Genomic DNA, 24,305 nt, shown 5'->3' on the forward strand with positions numbered 1-24,305 from the left:
TATATAGGCGTAGTGTTGTAACGCAAATAGTTCAGGGCTACAGACGATACGCGCTGGCAGAGTTTGCTGTTTTGATTGACAAGGCAGATCATCCAATTACGTCGTCCAGAATGATTATTTGAGACTCGCTTCCCAATCGGCGCTGGCATGAGGCGGTCCTTAGGCAAATGGGTTGACGAAGAGGACGCATGCATTCATTCGTTTTCACTGAACGGAACGTAGAGAGCGAACGACGGAGTGAGGCAACAGGGGAAACTTGCTGATTTGGACTTCACTTGTTTCAGAGCTTTTGAGAAATAATTGTAAGAGCACCGTAAAATAATTGATTTGTCCGTAAGGTTCTGAAGAATCGAGTCTTCTACATAATTTCAAGGTAAGAAAAGAGATAAACTGTCATTTTTTTTTTTTTACCAATAGTGTCTAGACAACTAAATAGTAATTTCTTGCGCAACGATGTTAATAAATGTGTAGTGGCATAATAGTCAAACCATGTTATAGGCGGATTATTATACCCAAGTCAAAGGAAGGACATAGTGACACGCGCGCGCGCGCGCACAAACACACACACACACAATAACAAGGGCATGGGCAGCATGAGCGTTCGAAGCTTTCTTTGCGCGCATAATATCTATCTGTGTATCTCTCTCTCTCACACACACACGCGCATTCTCTCTCTCTCGGGCTCAATTCAATTCAACACATGCTTTATTGCCACCGTTGTCAAAGCAATGTATAGGACGTTATCACATACATTATTAACTATATTTATTTATTTGAAATGTATCAGGATGAAATCTCTTAAAATGCACCCTCTCGTTTTCAAGAATGTAAAAATATATATATATTTGTTTGAGCAACAAAATTAGTAGATGTCAACAACAAAAAATGATCATACATGTCAAATAATTCACTGAAAAGAAAATCAACAATTGAGAAATTAAATCTACAAGGTCTCACGTATGTGACATGGTGGGATCTACTTTCTTATGTTATGATAGGACAGGACATCATCTACAGATAGATCGACCGTCTATGTTATCCCCAAACGAAATGCAGATTTTCTTTTCAACAGCTCTCTCTCTCTCTCTCTCTCTCTCTCTCTCTCTTTCAATTCAACTCTCTCTCTCTCTCTTTCAATTCAACTCTCTCTCTCTCCCTCTCTTTCAATACAACTCTCTCTCTCTCCCTCTCTTTCAATTCAACTCTCTCTGTTTAACGGGAACGCGGTAACAGGTGCGTCTGATGGATTGCCATGGTGACAATACTTTAGCTCGCCCTTCCATGCGCACTGACGGGGAACATGAGCAGACATGTCGCCACTCGTGATGTATAAGATGTTGTTAGATGTATGTCAGTCTGCCTCAGAGTAAGGACATAGAACACGGACATGACAAACAGACTGCTGAAATCCTTTTGAAATGAACTAAGCACCATGAGACATGCTTCTGTGCTTTGATGTCCTTCATGCTTTAATGAACATTCCCGAAAATAGCCATATTTATGGCTGTGTCACAAAGGGAACCATGTTCCCTATGTAGTGCATAACTTTTGACCAGAGTTCTATGTGCCCTAGTCAAAACTAGTGCACTATAAAGGGAATAGAGTGCCATTTGGGATGCATTCTATAATGTCAGTATGGAACACTACAAGCTGGTAGTAGAGGTTGTAAGGGTAAATTAAGACAGAGAGATACATCATCCTACTTGGCAGATAGAGAGAGACATCATCCTACTTGGTAGATAGAGAGATACATCATCCTACTTGGCAGATAGAGAGAGACATTATCCTACTTGGTAGATGGAGAGAGACATTATCCTACTCGGTAGATAGTGAGAGACAACATACTACTTGGTAGATAGTGAGAGACATAATCCTACTTGGTAGACAGAGAATGACAACATCCTATTTGGTAGATGGAGATATACATGATCCTACTTGGTAGATAGAAAGATACAGTATGATACTTGGTAGATAGATATAGACAATATTCTACTTGATAGATAGAGATAAACAGTATATTACTTGGTAGATAGAGAGCGACACTATCCTACTTGGTAGATAGAGATAGACCAAATCCTACTTGGTAGAAAGAGAGATACATTATCCTGCTTGGTAGATAGAAAGATACAGAATCCTACTTGGTAGATAGAGATAGACCATATCCCACTTGGTAGAAAGAGAGATACATTATCCTGCTTGGTAGATAGAGACATACAGTAAGTACCCTACTCTCTCTCGCTCTGTGCATGCAGGTGTGCATGTCCAAGCCCTCACCACCACCTAACCTCCGCTAGTGAGTCATGCCATTTTGTGGCACTACTTGAAAAAGGTGCACTTGAACATCGTGAAGCAGAGAATAGGTGCCACCAGCACCATTCAACCAGAGTAGAGGTGATACCAGCACCATTCAACCAGAGTAGAGGTGATACCAGCACCATTCAACCAGAGTAGAGGTGCTACCAGCACCATTCAACCAGAGTAGAGGTGATACCAGCACCATTCAACCAGAGTAGAGGTGATACTAGCACCATTCAACCAGAGTAGAGGTGATACCAGCACCATTCAACCAACTGAGAAAGTCAACCACTCAAATGTAAATGTGAGGCAAGTCAGCAGACTGATGCAACTGAACCAATCATAAGTCCAGTAGTCTGGTGACATCACAGTACAGTAGACCTATGAGATCGATAGGTCGACTGCTATGGATCAGACAGTGACAGTGTCGACGTCTCATGTGACAGGCCAAAGCGTATCATGGTCACGTTTATGTCGGAGAAACTGGCTGTGTGTGTTGGCATGTTTCATTCACCGTATTGATAGGGCACTTTTGTAGACACACCAGAGTAGAGGTATGCGAATGTACACAATACTCTATATATAAACTATATACACTATATACACACTATATATAAACTATATACACTATATATACACTATATATAAACTATATACACTATATATACACTATATATAAACTATATACACTATATATACACTATATATAAACTATATACACTATATATACACTATAAATGCAAACTATATATGCACACTATATATACACACTATATACACACAATATACACACTATATATACACTATATCTGCACACTATATACACACAATATACACACTATATATACACTATATATCTATATATATATATATATATATATATATATATATATATATATACTATATTTACAGACACTATATATACACTATAAATGCAAACTATATATGCACACTATATCTGCACACTATATAGACACAATATACACACTATATATACACTATATATATATATATATATATATATATATATATATATATACTATATTTACAGACACTATATATACGTATATATACACTATAAATGCAAACTATATATACACACTATATATATATATATTCAATATAGATACACCCTATATATGCACACTAAATATACACACTGTATATACACTACACATTCACACTATATATACACTATATATGTACTCTATAAATATATATATATATATATATATATATATATACACACACTATATATATATATACTATATTTACACACTATATATATACACTATATATATACACTATATATATACACTATATATATATATATATACACACTATATATATACACTATATATATACACTATACATACTATATATACACACTGTATATACACTACACATTCACACTATATATACACTATATATGTACTCTATAAATATATATATATATATATATATATATATATATATATACACACACTATATATATATATACTATATTTACACACACTATATATATACACTATATATATACACTATATATACACACACTATATATATACAGTCGTGGCCAAAAGTTTTGAGAATGACACAAATATTAATTTCCATAAAGTTTGCTGCTTCAGTGTCTAGATATTTTTGTCAGATGTTACTATGGAATACTGAAGTATAATTACAAGCATTTCATAAGTGTCAAAGGCTTTTATTGACAATTACATGAAGTTGATGCAAAGAGTCAATATTTGCAGTGTTGACCCTTCTTTTTCAAGACCTCTGCAATCCGCCCTGGCTTGCTGTCAATTAACTTCTGGGCCACATCCTGACTGATGGCAGCCCATTCTTGCATAATCAACGCTTGGAGTTTGTCAGAATTTGTGGGTTTTTGTGTTTCCACCCACATCTTGAGGATTGACCACAAGTTCTCAATGGGATTAAGGTCTGGAGAGTTTCCTGGCCATGGACCCAAAATATTGGTGTTTTGTTCCCGAGCCACTTAGTTATCACTTTGCCTTATGGCAAGGTGCTCCATCATGCTGGAAACGGCATTGTTCATCACCAAACTGTTCCTGGATGGTTGGGAGAAGTTGCTCTCGGAGGATGTGTCGGTACCATTCTTTATTCATGGTTGTGTTCTTAGGCAAAATTGTGAGTGAGCTCACTCCCTTGACTGAGAAGCAACCCCACACATGAATGGTCTCAGGATGCTTTACTGTTGGCATGACACAGGACTGATGGTAGCGCTCACCTTGTCTTCTCTGGACAAGCTTTTTACCAGATGCCCCAAACAATCGGAAAGGGATTTCATCAAAGAAAATGACTTTACCCCAGTCCTCAGCAGTCCAATCCCTGTACCTTTTGCAGAATATCAGTTTGTCCCTGATGTTTTTCTTGGAGAGAAGTGGCTTCTTTGCTGCCCTTCTTGACACCAGGCCATCCTCCAAAAGCATTCACCTCCCTGTGCGTGCAGATGCACTCACACCTGCCTGCTGCCATTCCTGAGCAAGCTCTGTACTGGTGGTGCCCCAATCCCGCAGCTGAGTCAACTTTAGGAGACGGTCCTGGCGCTTGCTGGACTTTCTTGGGCGCCCTGAAGCCTTCTTCACAACAAATCAAACGCTATCCTTGAAGTTCTTGATGATTCGATAAATGGTTGATTTTGGTGCAATCTTCTGGGTGTCTGTCTGTCTGTATGTCTGTTGGGTTTCTGTCTGTCTGTATGTCTGTTGGGTTTCTGTCTGTCTGTCTCTCTGTCTGTCTGTCTGTCTGTCTGTCTGTCTGTCTGTCTGTCTGTCTGTCTGTCTGTCTGTCTGTCTGTCTGTCTGTCTGTCTGTCTGTCTGTCTGTCTGACCTTGTGCATGTGTGTGCATGTCTTTGTTTATTTCTGTGGGTGTGTGTGTGTTTAGTTGTCCGTACCCATGCTACGTGTTTGTGTGTGTCCACACGTGCCTATGCTATGTGTGTGTGTGTCCACACGTGCCCATGCTATGTGTTTGTGTGTCTTTCCGTGCCTATGCTATGTGTGTGTGTCTTTCCGTGCCCATGCTAAGTGTGTGTGTGTCTTTCCGTGCCCATGCTATGTGTGTGTGTGTGTCTTTCTGTGCCCATGCTATGTGTGTGTTTGTCTTTCCGTGCCCATGCTTTGTGTGGGTTTGTGTCCGTGCGTGCCGATGCGTGCCCATGCTATATGTGTGTGTGTGTGAATGTGTGTGTGTGTCCGTGCATGTCCATGCTATGTGTGATTGTGTGCTGTGTCTATGAGTGTTGAAGAAATAGTGTTCAGTGTCATCATGGGAGCACTTGCCAGGTGTGTGTTTAGTTGTCAGGTGTGTTTAGTTGTCAGGTGTGTTTAGTTGCCAGGTGTGTGTTTAGTTGCCAGGTGTGTGTTTAGTTGACAGGTGTGTGTTTAGTTGACAGGTGTGTGTTTAGTTGTGTGGTGTGTTTAGTTGTCAGGTGTGTGATGCTGGCTGGTGTGTGTTTAGTTGTCAGGTGTGTGATGCTGGATGATGTGTGTTTAGTTGTCAGGTGTGTGATGATTGCTGGTGTGTGTATATTTGTCAGGTGTGTGATGCTGGCTGGTTGTGTTTAGTTGTCAGGTGAATTTAGTTACCAGGTGTGTTTAGTTGTCAGGTGTGTTTAGTTATCAGGTGTGTTTAGTTGACAAGTGTGTGTTTAGTTGTGTGGTGTTTGTTTATTTTTCAGGTATCTGATGCTGGCTGGTGTGTGTTTAGTTGTCAGGTTTGTGTTGCTGGCTGGTGTGTGTTTAGTTGTCAGGTGTGTGATGCTGGCTGGTGTGTGTTTAGTTGTCAGGTTTGTGTTGCTGGCTGGTGTGTGTTTAGTTGTCAGGTGTGTGATGCTGGCTGGTGGGTGTTTAGTTGTCAGGTGTGTTTAGTTGTCAGGTGTGTTTAGTTGACAAGTGTGTGTTTGTTGTGTGGTGTGTGTTTAGTTTTCAGGTATCTGATGCTGGCTGGTGTGTGTTTAGTTGTCAGGTGTGTGATGCTGGCTGGTGTGTGTTTAGTTGTCAAGTGTGTGATGCTGGCTGGTGTGTGTTTAGTTGTCAAGTGTGTGATGCTGGCTGGTGTGTGTTTAATTGTCAGGTTTGTGTTGCTGGCTGGTGTGTGTTTAGTTGTCAGGTGTGTGATGCTGGCTGATGTGTGTTTGGTTGTCAGGTGTGTGATGCTGGCTGGTGTGCGTTTAGTTGTCAGGTGTATGATGCTTGCTGGTGTGTGTATATTTGTCAGGTGTGTGATGCTGGCTGGTTGTGTTTAGTTGTCAGGTGTGTGTTTAGTTGTCAGGTGAATTTAGTTGTCAGCTGTGTGTTTAGTTGTCAGCTGTGTGTTTAGTTGCCAGGTGTGTGTATATTTGTCAGGTGTGTGATGCTGGCTGGTTGTGTTTAGTTGCCAGGTGTATGTTTATTTACCAGGTGTGTTTATTTGCCAGGTGTGTTTAGTTGCCAGGTGTGTTTCGTTGCCATGTGTGTGTTTAGTTTTCAGGTCTGTGTTTAGTTGCCAGTTGTGTGTTTAGTTTTCAGGTGTGTGTTTAGGTGCCAGGTGTGTGTTTAGTTGTCAGGTGTGTTTAGTTGTGAGGTGTGTGTTTAGTTGTCAGGTGTGTGTTTAGTTGTCAGGTGTGTGTTTAGTTTTCAGGTCTGTGTTTAGTTGCCAGTTGTGTGTTTAGTTTTCAGGTGTGTGTTTAGTTGCCAGGTGTGTGTTTAGTTGTCAGGTGTGTGTTTAGTTGCCAGGTGTGTGTTTAGTTGTCAGTTGTGTGTTTAGTTTTCAGGTGTGTGTGTTGTTGTCAGGTGTGTTTAGTTGCCAGGTCTGTGTTTAGTTGTCAGGTGTGAGTTGAGTTGTCAGGTGTGAGTTGAGTTGTCTGATGTGTGTTTAGTTTTTTTGGTGTGTGATGCTGGCTGGTGTGTGTTTAATTGCCAGGTGTGTGATGCTGGCTGGTTTGCGTTTAGTTGTCAGGTATTTGCTGCTGGCTGGTGTGTGTTTTGTTGTCCTGTGTGTGATGCTGGCTGGTGTGTGTTTATTTGTCAGGTGTGTGTTTAGTTGCCAGTTGTGTGTTTAGTTGCCAGGTGTGTCTTTAGTTGTCAGGTGTGTGTTTAGTTTTCAGGTGTGTTTAGCTGCCAGGTGTGTGTTTAGTTGCCAGGTGTTTGTTTAGTTGTCAGGTGTGTGTTTAGTTGTCAGGTGTGTGATGCTAGTTGGTGTGTGTTTAGTTGCCAGGTGTGTGATGCTGGCTGGTTTGTGTTTAGTTGTCAGGTATGTGATGCTGGCTGGTGAGTGTTTTGTTGTCAGGTGTGTGATGCTGGCTGGTGTGTGGTGCTGGCTGGTGTGTGTATAGTTGTCAGGTGTGTGGTGCTGGCTGGTGTGTGTATAATTGTCAGGTGTGTGATGCTGGCTGGTGTGTGTTTAGTTGTCAAGTGTGTGTTTAGTTTGCAGGTGTATTTATTTGTCAGGTGTGTGTTTAGTTGTCATCTTGTGTTTAGTTGTCAGACGTTTGTTTAGTTGCCAGTTGTGTTTAGTTGTCAGGTGTGTGTTTAGTTGTCAGGTGTGTGTTTAGTTGTCAGGTATGTGATGCTGGCTGGTGTGTGTTTAGTTGTCAGGTGTGTGATGCTGGCTGGTGTGTGTTTATTTGTCAGGTGTGTGTTTAGTTGTCAGGTGTGTGTTTAGTTGTCAGGTGTGTTTAGTTGTCAGGTGTGTGTTTAGTTGTCAGGTGTGTGTTTAGTTGTCAGGTATGTGATGCTGGCTGGTGTGTGTTTATTTGTCAGGTGTGTGATGCTGGCTGGTGTGTGTTTATTTGTCAGGTGTGTGTTTAGTTGTCAGGTGTGTGTTTAGTTGTCAGGTGTGTGTTTAGTTGTCAGGTGTGTGTTTAGTTGTCAGGTATGTGATGCTGGCTGGTGTGTGTTTATTTGTCAGGTGTGTGATTCTGGCTGGTGTGTGTTTATTTGTCAGGTGTGTGTTTAGTTGCCTGGTGTGTGTTAAGTTGTCAGGTGTGTGTTTAGTTGTCAGGTGTGTGTTTAGTTGGCTGGTGTGTGTTTAGTTGTCAGGTGTGTGATGCTGGCTGGATTGTGTTTAGTTGTCAGGTATGTGATGCTGGCTGGTGTGTGTTTATTTGTCAGATGGTGATGCTGACAGGTGTATGTTTAGTTGACAGGTGTGTTTCGTTGTCAGGTGTGTTTAGTTGTCAGGTGTGTGATGCTGGCTGGTGTTCGTTTAGTTGTCAGGTGTGTGATGCTGGCTGGTGTGTGTTTATTTGTCAGGTATGTGATGCTGGCTAGTGTGTATTTAGTTGTCAGGTGTGCGATGCTGGCTTTTGTGTGTTTAGTTGTCAGGTTTGTGGTGTTGGCTGGTGTGTGTTTAGTTTTCAGGTCTGTGTTTAGTTGCCAGTTGTGTGTTTAGTTTTCAGGTGTGTGTTTAGGTGCCAGGTGTGTGTTTAGTTGTCAGGTGTGTTTAGTTGTGAGGTGTGTGTTTAGTTGTCAGGTGTGTGTTTAGTTGTCAGGTGTGTGTTTAGTTTTCAGGTCTGTGTTTAGTTGCCAGTTGTGTGTTTAGTTTTCAGGTGTGTGTTTAGTTGCCAGGTGTGTGTTTAGTTGTCAGGTGTGTGTTTAGTTGCCAGGTGTGTGTTTAGTTGTCAGTTGTGTGTTTAGTTTTCAGGTGTGTGTGTTGTTGTCAGGTGTGTTTAGTTGCCAGGTCTGTGTTTAGTTGTCAGGTGTGAGTTGAGTTGTCAGGTGTGAGTTGAGTTGTCTGATGTGTGTTTAGTTTTTTTGGTGTGTGATGCTGGCTGGTGTGTGTTTAATTGCCAGGTGTGTGATGCTGGCTGGTTTGCGTTTAGTTGTCAGGTATTTGCTGCTGGCTGGTGTGTGTTTTGTTGTCCTGTGTGTGATGCTGGCTGGTGTGTGTTTATTTGTCAGGTGTGTGTTTAGTTGCCAGTTGTGTGTTTAGTTGCCAGGTGTGTCTTTAGTTGTCAGGTGTGTGTTTAGTTTTCAGGTGTGTTTAGCTGCCAGGTGTGTGTTTAGTTGCCAGGTGTTTGTTTAGTTGTCAGGTGTGTGTTTAGTTGTCAGGTGTGTGATGCTAGTTGGTGTGTGTTTAGTTGCCAGGTGTGTGATGCTGGCTGGTTTGTGTTTAGTTGTCAGGTATGTGATGCTGGCTGGTGAGTGTTTTGTTGTCAGGTGTGTGATGCTGGCTGGTGTGTGGTGCTGGCTGGTGTGTGTATAGTTGTCAGGTGTGTGGTGCTGGCTGGTGTGTGTATAATTGTCAGGTGTGTGATGCTGGCTGGTGTGTGTTTAGTTGTCAAGTGTGTGTTTAGTTTGCAGGTGTATTTATTTGTCAGGTGTGTGTTTAGTTGTCATCTTGTGTTTAGTTGTCAGACGTTTGTTTAGTTGCCAGTTGTGTTTAGTTGTCAGGTGTGTGTTTAGTTGTCAGGTGTGTGTTTAGTTGTCAGGTATGTGATGCTGGCTGGTGTGTGTTTAGTTGTCAGGTGTGTGATGCTGGCTGGTGTGTGTTTATTTGTCAGGTGTGTGTTTAGTTGTCAGGTGTGTGTTTAGTTGTCAGGTGTGTTTAGTTGTCAGGTGTGTGTTTAGTTGTCAGGTGTGTGTTTAGTTGTCAGGTATGTGATGCTGGCTGGTGTGTGTTTATTTGTCAGGTGTGTGATGCTGGCTGGTGTGTGTTTATTTGTCAGGTGTGTTTTTAGTTGTCAGGTGTGTGTTTAGTTGTCAGGTGTGTGTTTAGTTGTCAGGTGTGTGTTTAGTTGTCAGGTATGTGATGCTGGCTGGTGTGTGTTTATTTGTCAGGTGTGTGATTCTGGCTGGTGTGTGTTTATTTGTCAGGTGTGTGTTTAGTTGCCTGGTGTGTGTTAAGTTGTCAGGTGTGTGTTTAGTTGTCAGGTGTGTGTTTAGTTGGCTGGTGTGTGTTTAGTTGTCAGGTGTGTGATGCTGGCTGGATTGTGTTTAGTTGTCAGGTATGTGATGCTGGCTGGTGTGTGTTTATTTGTCAGATGGTGATGCTGACAGGTGTATGTTTAGTTGACAGGTGTGTTTCGTTGTCAGGTGTGTTTAGTTGTCAGGTGTGTGATGCTGGCTGGTGTTCGTTTAGTTGTCAGGTGTGTGATGCTGGCTGGTGTGTGTTTATTTGTCAGGTATGTGATGCTGGCTAGTGTGTATTTAGTTGTCAGGTGTGCGATGCTGGCTTTTGTGTGTTTAGTTGTCAGGTTTGTGGTGTTGGCTGGTGTGTGTTTATTTGTCAGGTGTGAGATGCTGGCTGGTGTGTGTTTAGTTGTCAGGTGTGTGATGCTGGCTGGTGTGTGTTTATTTTTCAGGTAGTGATGCTGGCTGGTGTGTGTTTATTTGTCATGTGTGAGATGCTGGCTGGTGTGTGTTTAGTTGTCAGGTGTGTGATGCTGGCTGTGGTGCCACTTGACAAAAGAGGCATAGTTCCAAATGTTAACCCTGGCCCTTGACTTTTTTCCTTGTGTAGTTTCGTTACAGCCTTATTCTAAAATTAATGAAGTTAATAGAATCCTCATCGATCTACACACACTGCTCCATAATGACATCACATTACCCCATCATTACATCATAATAGCCCATAATGACAACACAATACCATAATGACATCACAATACCCCATAATGACAAAGCAAGGTTTTTATTTATTTTTATTTAATGAAAATGTATTACAATTAATATAGGAAACAGAAATATAATATTTACGTAAGTATTCAGACCCTTTGCTATGAGACTCCAATTTTAGCTCAGGTGCATCCTGTTTCCATCCACTTGATTGGAGTCCACCTGTGGTAAATTCAAGTGATTGGACATAATTTGGAAAGTCACACAGCTTGCTAGTTCACTTGGGGGAACTGATGTTTATAAGACAGTGATATAGTGTGGGGTGCTTTTCGGGCAAGTGTCGATCTCTGATAACGAGTTTTTAGCATGAGTGTTTTACTTTAATTATGAGTATTTTACTAAAATGATGAGTATTTTACTATAATTATGAGTATTTTACTATAATTATGAGTATTTTACTATAATTGTGAGTATTTTACTATAATGGCTATAATTACAGGGCATCTCTGAAACACTCTCCGGCGAATATGAATTAGAGGGCACAAGGCCTGTGTCCTAAATGGGACCCTCTTCCCTATATACTGCACTACTACACATAGGGCTCTGGTCATAAGTAGTGCTCTATATAGGGAATTGGGTTCCATTTGGGACATAAACAAAACAAGTCATAATTAAAATCATAAATAATATGAAACAATTGTATGGACAGATAAAATGTTGGGAGATGTTAGCCATGATTAGCTACCGTAGAGAGACCTGGGAGACATATCTCAGACAGAGAGACACACCCTCCCCGCTCTGTCCATCCCCTGTGTAAGTCTCCAGGCTCTACATGTAGGGTGATCTTAAATTAGATTGTTTGAACCATCGCTGAGGTGGGCTCTGTTTCTATAGCGATGCATCCTTCCTCCTCTTTATATGTCTCTCTCTCTCTCTCTCTCTCTCTCTCTCTCTCTCTCTCTGTTGTTAGAACAGGTCTCTCTCTCTCTGTTATTAGAACAGGTCTCTCTCTCTGTTGTTAGAACAGGTCTCCCTCTCTCTGTTGTTAGAACAGGTCTCTCTGTTGTTAAAGCAGGTCACTCTCTCTGTTGTTAGAACAGGTCTCTCTCTCTGTTGTTAGAACAGGTCTCTCTCTCTGTTGTTAGAACAGGTCTCTCTCTATCTCTCTGTTATTAGAACAGGTCTCTCTCTATCTCTCTGTTCTTAGAACATGTCTCTCTCTATCTCTCTGTTCTTAGAACATGTCTCTCTCTATCTCTCTGTTCTTAGAACATGTCTCTCTCTCTGTTGTTAGAACAGAGAGGATCTGCAGAGAAGAATGGGAGAAACTCCCCAAATACAGGTATGCCAAGCTTGTAGCGTCATACCCAAGAAGAATTGATGCTGTAATCACTGCCAAAGGTGCTTCAGCAAAGTACTGAGTAAAGAGTCAGAATACTTACGTAAATGTTTTTTGCTATGTCATAATAGGGAATTGTGTGTAGATTGATGAGAGAAAAAAACTATTTAATCAGTTTTAGAATAAGGCTGTAATGTAATGACATGTGTAAAAAGTCAAGAGGTCTGAATACGTTCCCATTGCCCTGTATAAAATATATTATGGATAGCCAGGGGCACACTCCAACACTCAGACATCATTTACAAACCACGCATTTGTGTTTAGTGAGTCTGCCAGGTCAGAGGCAGTATGATGTTCTCATTGTGTGAATTAGACAATTTTCCTGTCCAGCTAAGAATTCCAAATGTAATGAGTACTTTCGGGTGTTGGGGAAAATGTATGGAGTAAACAGTACATGAGTTAATTTTAAGAATGTAGCGGAGTACAATTTAAATATGTAAGGTAATGATACCTCAAAATAATGAAGTAGTGCTTTAAAGTATTTTTACTTAATTAAAGATGCACTCTCACGTGTTGGTATAATTTCAGACAGTAGTTTTGAAAGTGGTGCTCCTGAGCCAAAAGTGGTGCTCGGTTTTGGTGTACTATGTCATCAAATTGTGTACTACATCATTCATGTCATGTGATATGTCACATCTTGCAACAAATACAAAGGGTACAAATCTAATTTGTACTCTCTGTTACAAAAAGGGGTTCAGCGTTTTAAGTACTGGCACCTAGTTTACACCTCAATATACGGTACCTAGTTTACACCTCAATATACGGTACCAGGTTTACACCTCAATATACGGTACCTAGTTTACACCTCAATATACGGTACCTAGTTTACACCTCAATATACGGTACCTAGTTTACACCTCAATATACGGTACCTAGTTTACACCTCAATATACGATACCTAGTTTACACCTCAATATACGGTACCTAGTTTACACCTCAATATACGGTACCTAGTTTACACCTCAATATACGGTACCTAGTTTACACCTCAATATACGGTACCTAGTTTACACCTCAATATACGGTACCTAGTTTACACCTCAATATACGGTACCTAGTTTACACCTCAATATACGGTACCTAGTTTACACCTCAATATACGGTACCTAGTTTACACCTCAATATACGGTACCTAGTTTACACCTCAATATACGGTACCTAGTTTACACCTCAATATACGGTACCTAGTTTACACCTCAATATACGGTACCTAGTTTACACCTCAATATACGGTACCTAGTTTACACCTCAATATACGGTACCTAGTTTACACCTCAATATACGGTACCTAGTTTACACCTCAATATACGGTACCTAGTTTACACCTCAATATACGGTACCTAGTTTACACCTCAATATACGGTACCTAGTTTACACCTCAATATACGATACCTAGTTTACACCTCAATATACGGTACCTAGTTTACACCTCAATATACGGTACCTAGTTTACACCTCAATATACGGTACCTAGTTTACACCTCAATATACGGTACCTAGTTTACACCTCAATATACGGTACCTAGTTTACACCTCAATATACGGTACCTAGTTTACACCTCAATATACGGTACTTAGTTTACACCTCAATATACGGTACCTAGTTTACACCTCAATATACGGTACTTAGTTTACACCTCAATATACGGTACCTAGTTTACACCTCAATATACGGTACCTAGTTTACACCTCAATATACGGTACCTAGTTTACACCTCAATATACGGTACCTAGTTTACACCTCAATATACGGTACCTAGTTTACACCTCAATATACGGTACCTAGTTTACACCTCAATATACGGTACCTAGTTTACACCGCTGCCGATAGCATCCAAACACAACATATTTCAGCATGCACAAACCCTGTGATATGTCTTAGCCAACTGAGAACCGATCTACTCATTGACACAACTCTGCTTAGATCGCAAGGTAGTAAATTCATTTTGGTTGTTTTGTTTACTAGTTTAGCGAGCCGGCTAACGCTGGTGCTGCTGCTGGCAACTACTGAGCTACCATAGCTAGATAGCTAGTTGGCTGTTAATATTAAGTATTCATACCTTCGTAATCGGTTAAATAGAACTGACAGCCCTTCTCCAATTTGCTTTTCAGCACTGACGTTGTTGCAATTCTGTGGACATCGCATCTAGCTACACTATATGACCATAAGTATGTGGACACCTGCTCGTTGAACATCTCATTCCAAAATCATGGGCATTAATATGGAGTTGGTCCACCCTTTACTGCTATAACAGCCTCCACTCTTCTGGGAAGGCTTTCCACTAGATGTCGGACCATTGCTGCTATAACATCCTCCACTCTTCTGGGAAGGCTTTCCACTAGATGTTGGAACATTGCTGCTATAACAGCCTCCACTCTTCTGGGAAGGCTTTCCACTAGATGTCGGACCATTGCTGCTATAACATCCTCCACTCTTCTGGGAAGGCTTTCCACTAGATGTTGCTTCCAATCAGCCACAAGAGCATTAGTTAGGTCGGGCACTAATGTTGGGGGCTAAAGTTGGGCAATTAGGCTTGGCTCGTAGTCGGCGTTCCAATTCATCCCAAAGGTGTTCGATAGGGTTGAGGTCAGGGCTTTGTGCAGGCCAGGGGACTTGCTTCCATTCAGCCACAAGAGCATTAGTTAGGTCGGGCACTAATGTTGGGGGCTAATGTTGGGCAATTAGGCTTGGCTCTCAGTCGGCGTTCCAATTCATCCCAAAGGTGTTCGATAGGGTTGAGGTCAGGGCTTTGTGCAGGACAGTCAAGTTATTTTACACCGATCTCGACAAACCGTGTCTGTATGAACCTCGCTTTGTGCGCGGGGGCATTGTCATACTGAAACAGGAAAGGGCCTTCCCCAAACTGTTGCCATAACGTTGGAAGCACAGAATCGTCTAGAGTGTAATTGTATGCTGTAGTGTTAAGATTTCACTTCACTGGAACAAAGGGCCAAGCCCGAACCATGAAAAAAAAACTTTACAGTTGGCACTATGCATTTGTGCAGACTTCTCCTGGCGTGCGTCAAACCCAGATTCATCCATCGGACTGCCAGATAGAGAAGCGTGATTTATCACTTCAGAGAACACGTTTCTACTGCTCCAGAGTCCAATGGCGGTGAGCTTTACAACATATCAGCCGACACTTGTCATTGCGCATTTAGGAATTTGGGCATGTGTGTGGCTGCTCGGCCATGAATCCCATTTAATGAAGCTCCTGACGAACAGTTATTGTACTGACATTGCTTCCAGAGGCAGTTTGAACTCGGTAGTCAATGTTGCTGTCGAGGACAGACGAGTTTTAGGCACTACGCGCTTCAGCACTTGGCGATCCCATTCTGTGAGTTTGTGTGGCCTACCACTTTGCAGGCTGAACCGTTGTTGCTCCTAGATGTTTACACTTCACTTTAACAACACTTACAGTTGACCAGGGCAGAAATGTTATAAACTGACTTGGAAAGGTGGCGTTTTTTTGACGGTGCCACTTTGAAAGTCACTGAGCTCTTCAGTAAGGTCATTCTACCATCAATGTTTGTCTATGGAGATTGCATGACTGTGTTCTCAATTTTATACTCCTGTCACCAACTGGTTTGGCTGAAATAGCCAAATCCATTAATTTGAAGGGGTGTCTACGTACACTTGTATATATAGTGTAGTTAGAACATTTTAGCACTTTTGTTAGTCCTAACAACTAGGCTAGCTAGCTAGCTAACTAGTTAACTAGTTACCATAGCATGTTCTATAGACTTTCCATGCAATCTTTTGAGTTTTGTTTGTATTAGCTAGCAAGCTAGTTAGTTCGTTTTCTGACCTTGACTAGCTAGCTAGCTAAGTTACCTAAACTAAAGCTGGCAAATAGCTATGCTATGGTTTCTACTCATTAGCTAACTAGCTAGCTTCCTGGGATCACCTTTGTGTGAAGCTAGCCACAATAACAATTAGCCACAACAGTGTAATTTACAGTTCACCTTCATAATAAAAGTCCCTCATTGCAGGTGATGCAAATGGAGCACCCATCATGTTAACGTTAGCTAGCTACATGTGTCAACAAAAACCATGAGGAACATTAGTTCCTTTTCAATCGAGCTAAACACTAACTAACTTATTATTGTTAGCGCAGATAGGCCCAGATATTTCCATTGAAGTGTAAATGAGAAGCAGCTGGTTGGAGTTTCCGCCAAATATGGTGGGGAGAGGAAGGTCAGTGTATATGGTGAGGAGAGGAAGGTCAGTGTATATGGTGAGGAGAGGAAGGTCAGTGTATATGGTGAGGAGAGGAAGGTCAGTTTATATGGTGAGGAGAGGAAGGTCAGTGTATATTGTGAGGAGAGGAAGGTCAGTGTATATGGTGGGGAGAGGAAGGTCAGTGTATATGGTGAGGAGAGGAAGGTCAGTTTATATGGTGAGGAGAGGAAGGTCAGTGTATATGGTGAGGAGAGGAAGGTCAGTGTATATGGTGAGGAAAGGAAGGTCAGTGTATATGGTGAGGAGAGGAAGGTCAGTGTATATGGTGGGGAGAGGAAGGTCAGTGTATATGGTGGGGAGAGGAAGGTCAGTTTATATGGTGAGGAGAGGAAGGTCAGTGTATATGGTGAGGAGAGGAAGGTCAGTTTATATGGTGAGGAGAGGAAGGTCAGTTTATATGGTGAGGAGAGGAAGGTCAGTTTATATGGTGAGGAGAGGAAGGTCAGTTTATATGGTGGGGAGAGGAAGGTCAGTGTATATGGTGAGGAGAGGAAGGTCAGTGTATATGGTGAGGAGAGGAAGGTCAGTGTGTATGGTGAGGAGAGGAAGGTCAGTGTATATGGTGAGGAGAGGAAGGTCAGTGTATATGGTGAGGAGAGGAAGGTCAGTGTATATGGTGAGGAGAGGAAGGTCAGTTTATATGGTGAGGAGAGGAAGGTCAGTTTATATGGTGAGGAGAGGAAGGTCAGTGTATATGGTGAGGAGAGGAAGGTCAGTTTATATGGTGAGGAGAGGAAGGTCAGTTTATATGGTGAGGAGAGGAAGGTCAGTGTATATGGTGAGGAGAGGAAGGTCAGTGTATATGGTGAGGAGAGGAAGGTCAGTGTATATGGTGAGGAGAGGAAGGTCAGTGTATATGGTGAGGAGAGGAAGGTCAGTGTATATGGTGAGGAGAGGAAGGTCAGTGTATATGGTGAGGAGAGGAAGATCAGTGTATATGGTGAGGAGAGGAAGGTCAGTTTATATGGTGAGGAGAGGAAGGTCAGTGTATATGGTGAGGAGAGGAAGGTCAGTGTATATGGCGAGGAGAGGAAGGTCAGTGTATATGGTGAGGAGAGGAAGGTCAGTTTATATGGTGAGGAGAGGAAGGTCAGTGTATATGGTGAGGAGAGGAAGGTCAGTTTATATGGTGAGGAGAGGAAGGTCAGTTTATATGGTGAGGAGAGGAAGGTCAGTTTATATGGTGAGGAGAGGAAGGTCAGTGTATATGGTGAGGAGAGGAAGGTCAGTGTATATTGTGAGGAGAGGAAGGTCAGTGTATATGGTGAGGAGAGGAAGGTCAGTGTATATGGTGAGGAGAGGAAGGTCAGTGTATATGGTGAGGAGAGGAAGGTCAGCTTATATGGTGAGGAGAGGAAGGTCAGTGTATATGGTGAGGAGAGGAAGGTCAGTTTATATGGTGAGGAGAGGAAGGTCAGTGTATATGGTGGGGAGAGGAAGGTCAGTTTATATGGTGAGGAGAGGAAGGTCAGTGTATATGGTGAGGAGAGGAAGGTCAGTGTATATGGTGGGGAGAGGAAGGTCAGTTTATATGGTGAGGAGAGGAAGGTCAGTTTATATGGTGGGGAGAGGAAGGTCAGTTTCCGGCAGTGAGATGCTATGGAGCGAGATGGAACTGGGCTGACTTTCTGATGATTTTCTCATTGATTAAACATTTGATCTCAATACAGATTTCTGTTCCCAAATTATTTTACAAACAGAGTGGACTCCCTTTGCCAAAGTTTCAAAACATTTTTCAATGTTTTGAAGGAGTGCAAGGGCGAATTGATTTATTGCGAATGCGCACCTCAGACTAGGCATTCCCTAACATAAATATACGAATACATGCTAGAACGTGCCAATAGGATCCTGCTAGCTCATGCTTGGCTCTGCCCACTTGACTCGTTAGCTTCCCATTGGAAATAACAAGGGCTGGTCTATATAGGGTTAGGTATAAAAATCTTTGGTGTTAGCATGCACTTTAATAGCTAGCTGGATAACACAAGAACTAACTAGGTAGCTAGCTAGACCTAGCAAGCTATAGGCCTAACCTATAGAAAGCAACATGATGATGACAACCAGTATAGGGTAACTTAATGTCTAAATTGTCATACATTCTTTTCTACCACAATGTCTCAGACTCCAACATGGAAGAAAGAAACATGTGAAGACAGAGAAACTATAGAACCGTAGAACTGTAGAACTGTAGAACAATAGAACTGTAGAACTGTAGAACTGTAGAACTATAGAACTGTAGAACTATAGAACTGTAGAACTATAGAACTATAGAACTGTAGAACTGTAGAACTGTAGAACTATAGAACTGTAGAACTGTAGAACTGTAGAACTATAGAACTGTAGAACTGTAGAACTATAGAACTGTATAACTGTAGAACTGTAGACAGAGACAGAGTTGTTGATTTCTATTGTTACTTGAAATAGACAATACCGTTTTTCTAAATTAGCTACCAATTCTACTCACTAGTCTCTACTATCTAGGCTACTCACTAGTCTATACTATCTAGGCTACTCACTAGTCTCTACTATCTAAGCTACTCACTAGTCTCTACTATCTAGGCTACTCACTAGTCTCTACTATCTAGGCTACTCACTAGTCTCTACTATCTAGGCTACTCACTAGTCTATACTATCTACGCTACTCACTAGTCTCTACTATCTAGGCTACTCACTAGTCTCTACTATCTAGGCTACTCACTAGTCTATACTATCTAGGCTACTCACTAGTCTCTACTATCTAGGCTACTCACTAGTCTCTACTATCTAAGCTACTCACTAGTCTCTACTATCTAGGCTACTCACTAGTCTATACTATCTAGGCTACTCACTAGTCTCTACTATCTAGGCTACTCACTAGTCTATACTATCTAGGCTACTCACTAGTCTCTACTATCTAGGCTACTCACTAGTCTCTACTATCTAGGCTACTCACTAGTCTCTACTATCTAGGCTACTCACTAGTCTATACTATCTAGGCTACTCACTAGTCTCTACTATCTAAGCTACTCACTAGTCTCTACTATCTAGGCTACTCACTAGTCTCTACTATCTAGGCTACTCACTAGTCTCTACTATCTAGGCTACTCACTAGTCTATACTATCTACGCTACTCACTAGTCTCTACTATCTAGGCTACTCACTAGTCTCTACTATCTAGGCTACTCACTAGTCTATACTATCTAGGCTACTCACTAGTCTCTACTATCTAGGCTACTCACTAGTCTCTACTATCTAAGCTACTCACTAGTCTCTACTATCTAGGCTACTCACTAGTCTCTACTATCTAGGCTACTCACTAGTCTCTACTATCTAGGCTACTCACTAGTCTATACTATCTAGGCTACTCACTAGTCTCTACTATCTAGGCTACTCACTAGTCTCTACTATCTAGGCTACTCACTAGTCTATACTACCTAGGCTACTCACTAGTCTATACTATCTAGGCTACTCACTAGTCTCTACTATCTAGGCTACTCACTAGTCTATACTATCTAGGCTACTCACTAGTCTCTACTATCTAGGCTATTCACTAGTCTATACTGTCTAGGCTACTCACCATACTATAGACTACAGATTTGAGTCACCAGGAGAATACTTATTTGTATTTTATATCTATATTAAATTGAATCTAATTATCAATCTAACAATAAAAAAATCCTAATGATTTTGTAATATATTTTTAGGTATTTTTACATGTTGCAAAAAGAAGTTGACTAAAGTCGAAGCTCATCTACTGTTTGTAGGTATTGTCACTTGTTAATGAGCAATAGGTCTAAGAAGTTAAATAGAAGTTGCTATATCCTGTGTAACAGCTAGTAATAACATTTTATTTCTGCAGATATTACATGTCCTCTGTGGTGTACTCCTGCGTTCATTTATCACTTGCTAGCCACATTTCACTGTCAATATAGGACACAACTCAAAACTGCTTAGAAAACAAACAAATTCTTCTTCTTCTTCTCTGGTATTATGGCGGTTCAGCAAAACAAACGTTAAAGATGCGTGCCGCCACCTACTGTACGGGTAACTACATTGTCTTTAGGGAAACTTAAACACTTGTGCGTTTGTTCATCACTTGCATGGTGCTTTTAGAAGCTGTGCTATGCTTTGAAATAGTGTATTTCTCGTATTAGATCCGTTTTCGTAAAGCTCAACCAAGTTAACTCAGACGGATCGGTTTATTTTTGGAGTGGGGCAAGTGCTAGCAACAACGTCAACTTGAGATTTATTTTGAACAGTGCACATTCATGGTTAAGTAATTAGAGTCTATTGGGCATAATCTCTCAGACACCCAGCGCATCCACGAGGGACCCCAACCTTTGTCACAGTTGTTAAATGAATCGGATGCAGCTGAGAAGAAGCGAAAACAATAAGCTGGTGAATTTAGTGGAAACCTGCCTATTTGTATTTATGCATGATAACAAGCATTCGTGGTTAAACTTCTGTAATTACAGACCGTATTTACTACCAAATACATTGATATTATTGCACTGTGAATGGTTACAGTTTAACTCCAATACTTGTTAAGTGTAATTGTTGAATGAATTTAACAATTCCTATATGTGTTCATTAACCAATTCAATTTAAATCACTCTGTCTGTTTCTAAGAATTTGTAAGATCCTTATTTGCATAAAATAGACAGAGACCAGTCTACCAAGATTAGCCAATAGCATTTATTCTCGAGAGCGCTGCTCATAATACCACGTACATTAGTTTATATACCTCACATTTCGACATAAATGTCTCTCCTCCTCTCAGATACAATGGCAGTATAGTTCACAAACCTTCCCACATTGTCTGCCACCTGTTAAACAATCTACTACAAGCCCAAGGTCTCTCCCCTCCCTGGGTGGGGACAGAATAAGGAACACAGCATTCCAGCCGGTCTGACGATAGCTCCTTTAGTTTCTAACAAGGAACAGAAAGTCCTTGTTCTAATTCTTGACTGAAACTACTATTTTCAGTATTATGATTATAATAAGATTCATACATCCATACAGTAACATAGTAGTATTCTGTTTAGTTATAGTTCTAAGTTAAATGTATACATAATTTAGTCATTATTCATAAAAATCCCATAACAGTAATGACTTACGCAATAAGGATCCTCTAAAGGACGCGTTAACATTGATTGTTTAAATCATTGATTTGATTCGTTGTGTCTCTTGTTTATTTCTCCAGAGAGGAGACTTTGTGATGGGGAAAGGAAACAGTAAGCTGGCACCAGAGGTTCTGGATGACCTCACCAAGAGTACTGAGTTCAACGAGGCTGAGCTCAAGCAGTGGTACAAAGGCTTCCTCAAAGACTGTCCCACTGGTATACTGAACCTAGAGGAGTTCCAACAGCTATATGTGAAGGTGAGGGAGGGAGGGAGGGACTTAAAGACTGTCCCACTGGTATACTGAACCTAGAGGAGTTCCAACAACTCTTTGTGAAGGTGAGGGAGGGAGGGAGGGACTTAAAGACTGTCCCACTGGTATATTGAATATAGAGTTCCAACCACTATATATCAAGGTGAGGAAGAGAGGGAAGAGAGGAGAGGGGGGGATGAGGAAGGAAACAGATGGTGATTATTCGTAGGGAGAGAGGGGGGACAAGTGGGTTGAATAGGAAATACCAGTGAATTGGTGGGGTGGTGGTGGGGGGGGGGCAAGAGAAACGATGGAGGTTAGTGGTAGATGGCTTTCCTAAAGTGTTCCCGCTGTCATACTCAAAGCAAACTATCTAAAGGAAGAAAGTCATTTGGAGTAGAGGGATTTTTGGGGGGTTGGTTTAGAATGTGCAACATCATCCATTCATATCTGCGTTCCAAATGGACCTCTATTACCTATGTAAGGACATTATCTTCGCCCACGGTGCCATTTGGGACTAAGTCTATTTGAATAGCCTTCCAGTGACCAACAGTGTGTCACATTTATTTTTGTATTTTTCTCTCATGCAGTTCTTTCCGTACGGCGACGCGTCTAAGTTCGCCCAGCACGCCTTCCGGACCTTCGATAAGAATGGGGACGGGACCATCGACTTCCGGGAGTTTATCTGTGCTCTGTCAATCACCTCGAGGTACACGGGTGCGCACACACTCACACACACACTCAGTCACGCACTCACTCACACACTCACTCACACACTTAGTCACACACTCAGTCACTCACTCACTCAGTCACTCACACACTCACTCACACACACACACACACACACACACACACTCAGTCACACACACACTCACTCACTCACTCACACACTCACTCAGTCACACACACACTCACTCACTCACTCACTCACACACTCACTCACTCACTCACACACTCAGTCACACACTCACTCACACACACACACACACACACACACACACACACACACACACACACACACACACACACACACACACACACACACACGCACACACACACACACCTGTGTATTTCTATTTGCCAGTTCTTTCCATCACCTCTAGGGGGACCTTTGAGCAGAAACTCAACTGGGCCTTCAACATGTACGACTTAGACGGAGACGGCAAGATCACACGCATGGAGATGCTGGAGATCATAGAGGTCTGTGTTTTTCTGTGTGTTTCTGTGTGTCTTTGAGTGTGCTTGTCTCCATACTTGTGTGTATGCATGTGTGTGCGTCCATTTGTGTGTGTGTGAGTGCATTTACTGTGTGTGTGTGTGTGTGTGTCTATGACAACTTACTTTGTGTCCATATTGCTCCAGCGAATGCCCCATTCCATCTTTACTGAACTCTCTCTCTCTCTCTCTCTCTCTCTCTCTCTCTCTCTCTCTCTCTCTCTCTCTCTCTCTCTCTCTCTCTCTCTCTCTCTCTCTCTCTCTCTCTCTCTCTCTCTCTCTCTCTCTCTCTCTCTCTCTCTCTCTCTCTCTCTCTCTCTCTCTCTCTCTCTCTCAGGCAATCTACAAGATGGTTGGCACTGTGATAATGATGCGTATGAACGAGGATGGGCTGACTCCCCAGCAGCGCGTGGATAAGATCTTCTCCAAGATGGATAAAGATCACAACGATGAGATCACGCTGGACGAGTTCAAAGAGGCAGCCAAGAGTGATCCCTCCATCGTCCTACTGCTACAGTGTGACATGCAGAAATAGAGGAGGGAGGTGGTGAGGGAGGGAGGAGGTGAGGGAGGGAGGAAGGAGGAGGGAGGAGATGAGGGAGGGAGGAGGAGGGAGGAGGTGAGGGAGGGAGGAGGAGGGAGGAGAGGGAGGGAGGGAGGAGTGATGAGGGAGGAGGTGAGGGAGGAGGGAGGGAGGTGAGGGAGGGAGGAGTGATGAGGTGAGGGAGGAGGGAGGGAGGTGAGGGAAGGAGGGAGGGAGGGAGGATGAGGGAGGTAGGAGGTGAGTGAGTGAGGAGGGGGGGATGAGGTGAGGGAGGGAGGAGGTGAGGGAGGAGGGGAGGGAGGAGGGAGGAGGTGAGGGAGGAGGAGGGAGGTAGGAGGTGAGTGAGGAGGGGGGGATGAGGTGAGGGAGGAGGGAGGGAGGTGAGGGAGGAGGTGAGGGAGGGAGGTGAGGGAGGGAGGAGGAGGGAGGTAGGAGGTGAGTGAGTGAGGAGGGGGGGGTGAGGTGAGGGAGGGAGGAGGGAGGTGGCAAGTTTGACCTCTCATTGTACTATTTTTGCCAATTGATATTGGGGGAGGGGGGGAGTCTCTATTTCTGCTATAGGATCTGCAGATGTATGGATGGAGAGACTGGTAGGGTGAGAGAGTATAGATGGAGGAGAGCAGGGTAGTGAGGGATGGAGAGACTGGTAGAGTGAGGGAGTAAGGAGGGATGGAGAGACTGGTAGGGTGAGGGAGT

General features: G+C 42.3%; 1 protein-coding gene across 1 annotated transcript; it reads left to right on the top strand.

Annotated features, from left to right (window-relative positions):
- Nucleotides 1-200: 200 nt before the first annotated feature.
- Nucleotides 201-23,616, top strand: LOC110487847 (visinin-like protein 1). The gene is made up of 5 exons (XM_036971685.2): nt 201-373; nt 21,680-21,856; nt 22,441-22,559; nt 22,954-23,050; nt 23,403-23,616. Exons 2-5 carry the CDS (start codon nt 21,695-21,697, stop codon nt 23,598-23,600), a joined length of 576 nt encoding a protein of 191 aa, XP_036827580.1. The 5' UTR covers nt 201-373; nt 21,680-21,694; the 3' UTR covers nt 23,601-23,616.
- The last annotated feature ends 689 nt before the right edge of the window (nt 23,617-24,305 follow it).

Source organism: Oncorhynchus mykiss, chromosome 30 (assembly GCF_057628025.1).
Source record: "Oncorhynchus mykiss isolate SJ-2025 chromosome 30, ASM5762802v1, whole genome shotgun sequence".
Lineage (NCBI taxonomy): Eukaryota > Metazoa > Chordata > Actinopteri > Salmoniformes > Salmonidae > Oncorhynchus > Oncorhynchus mykiss.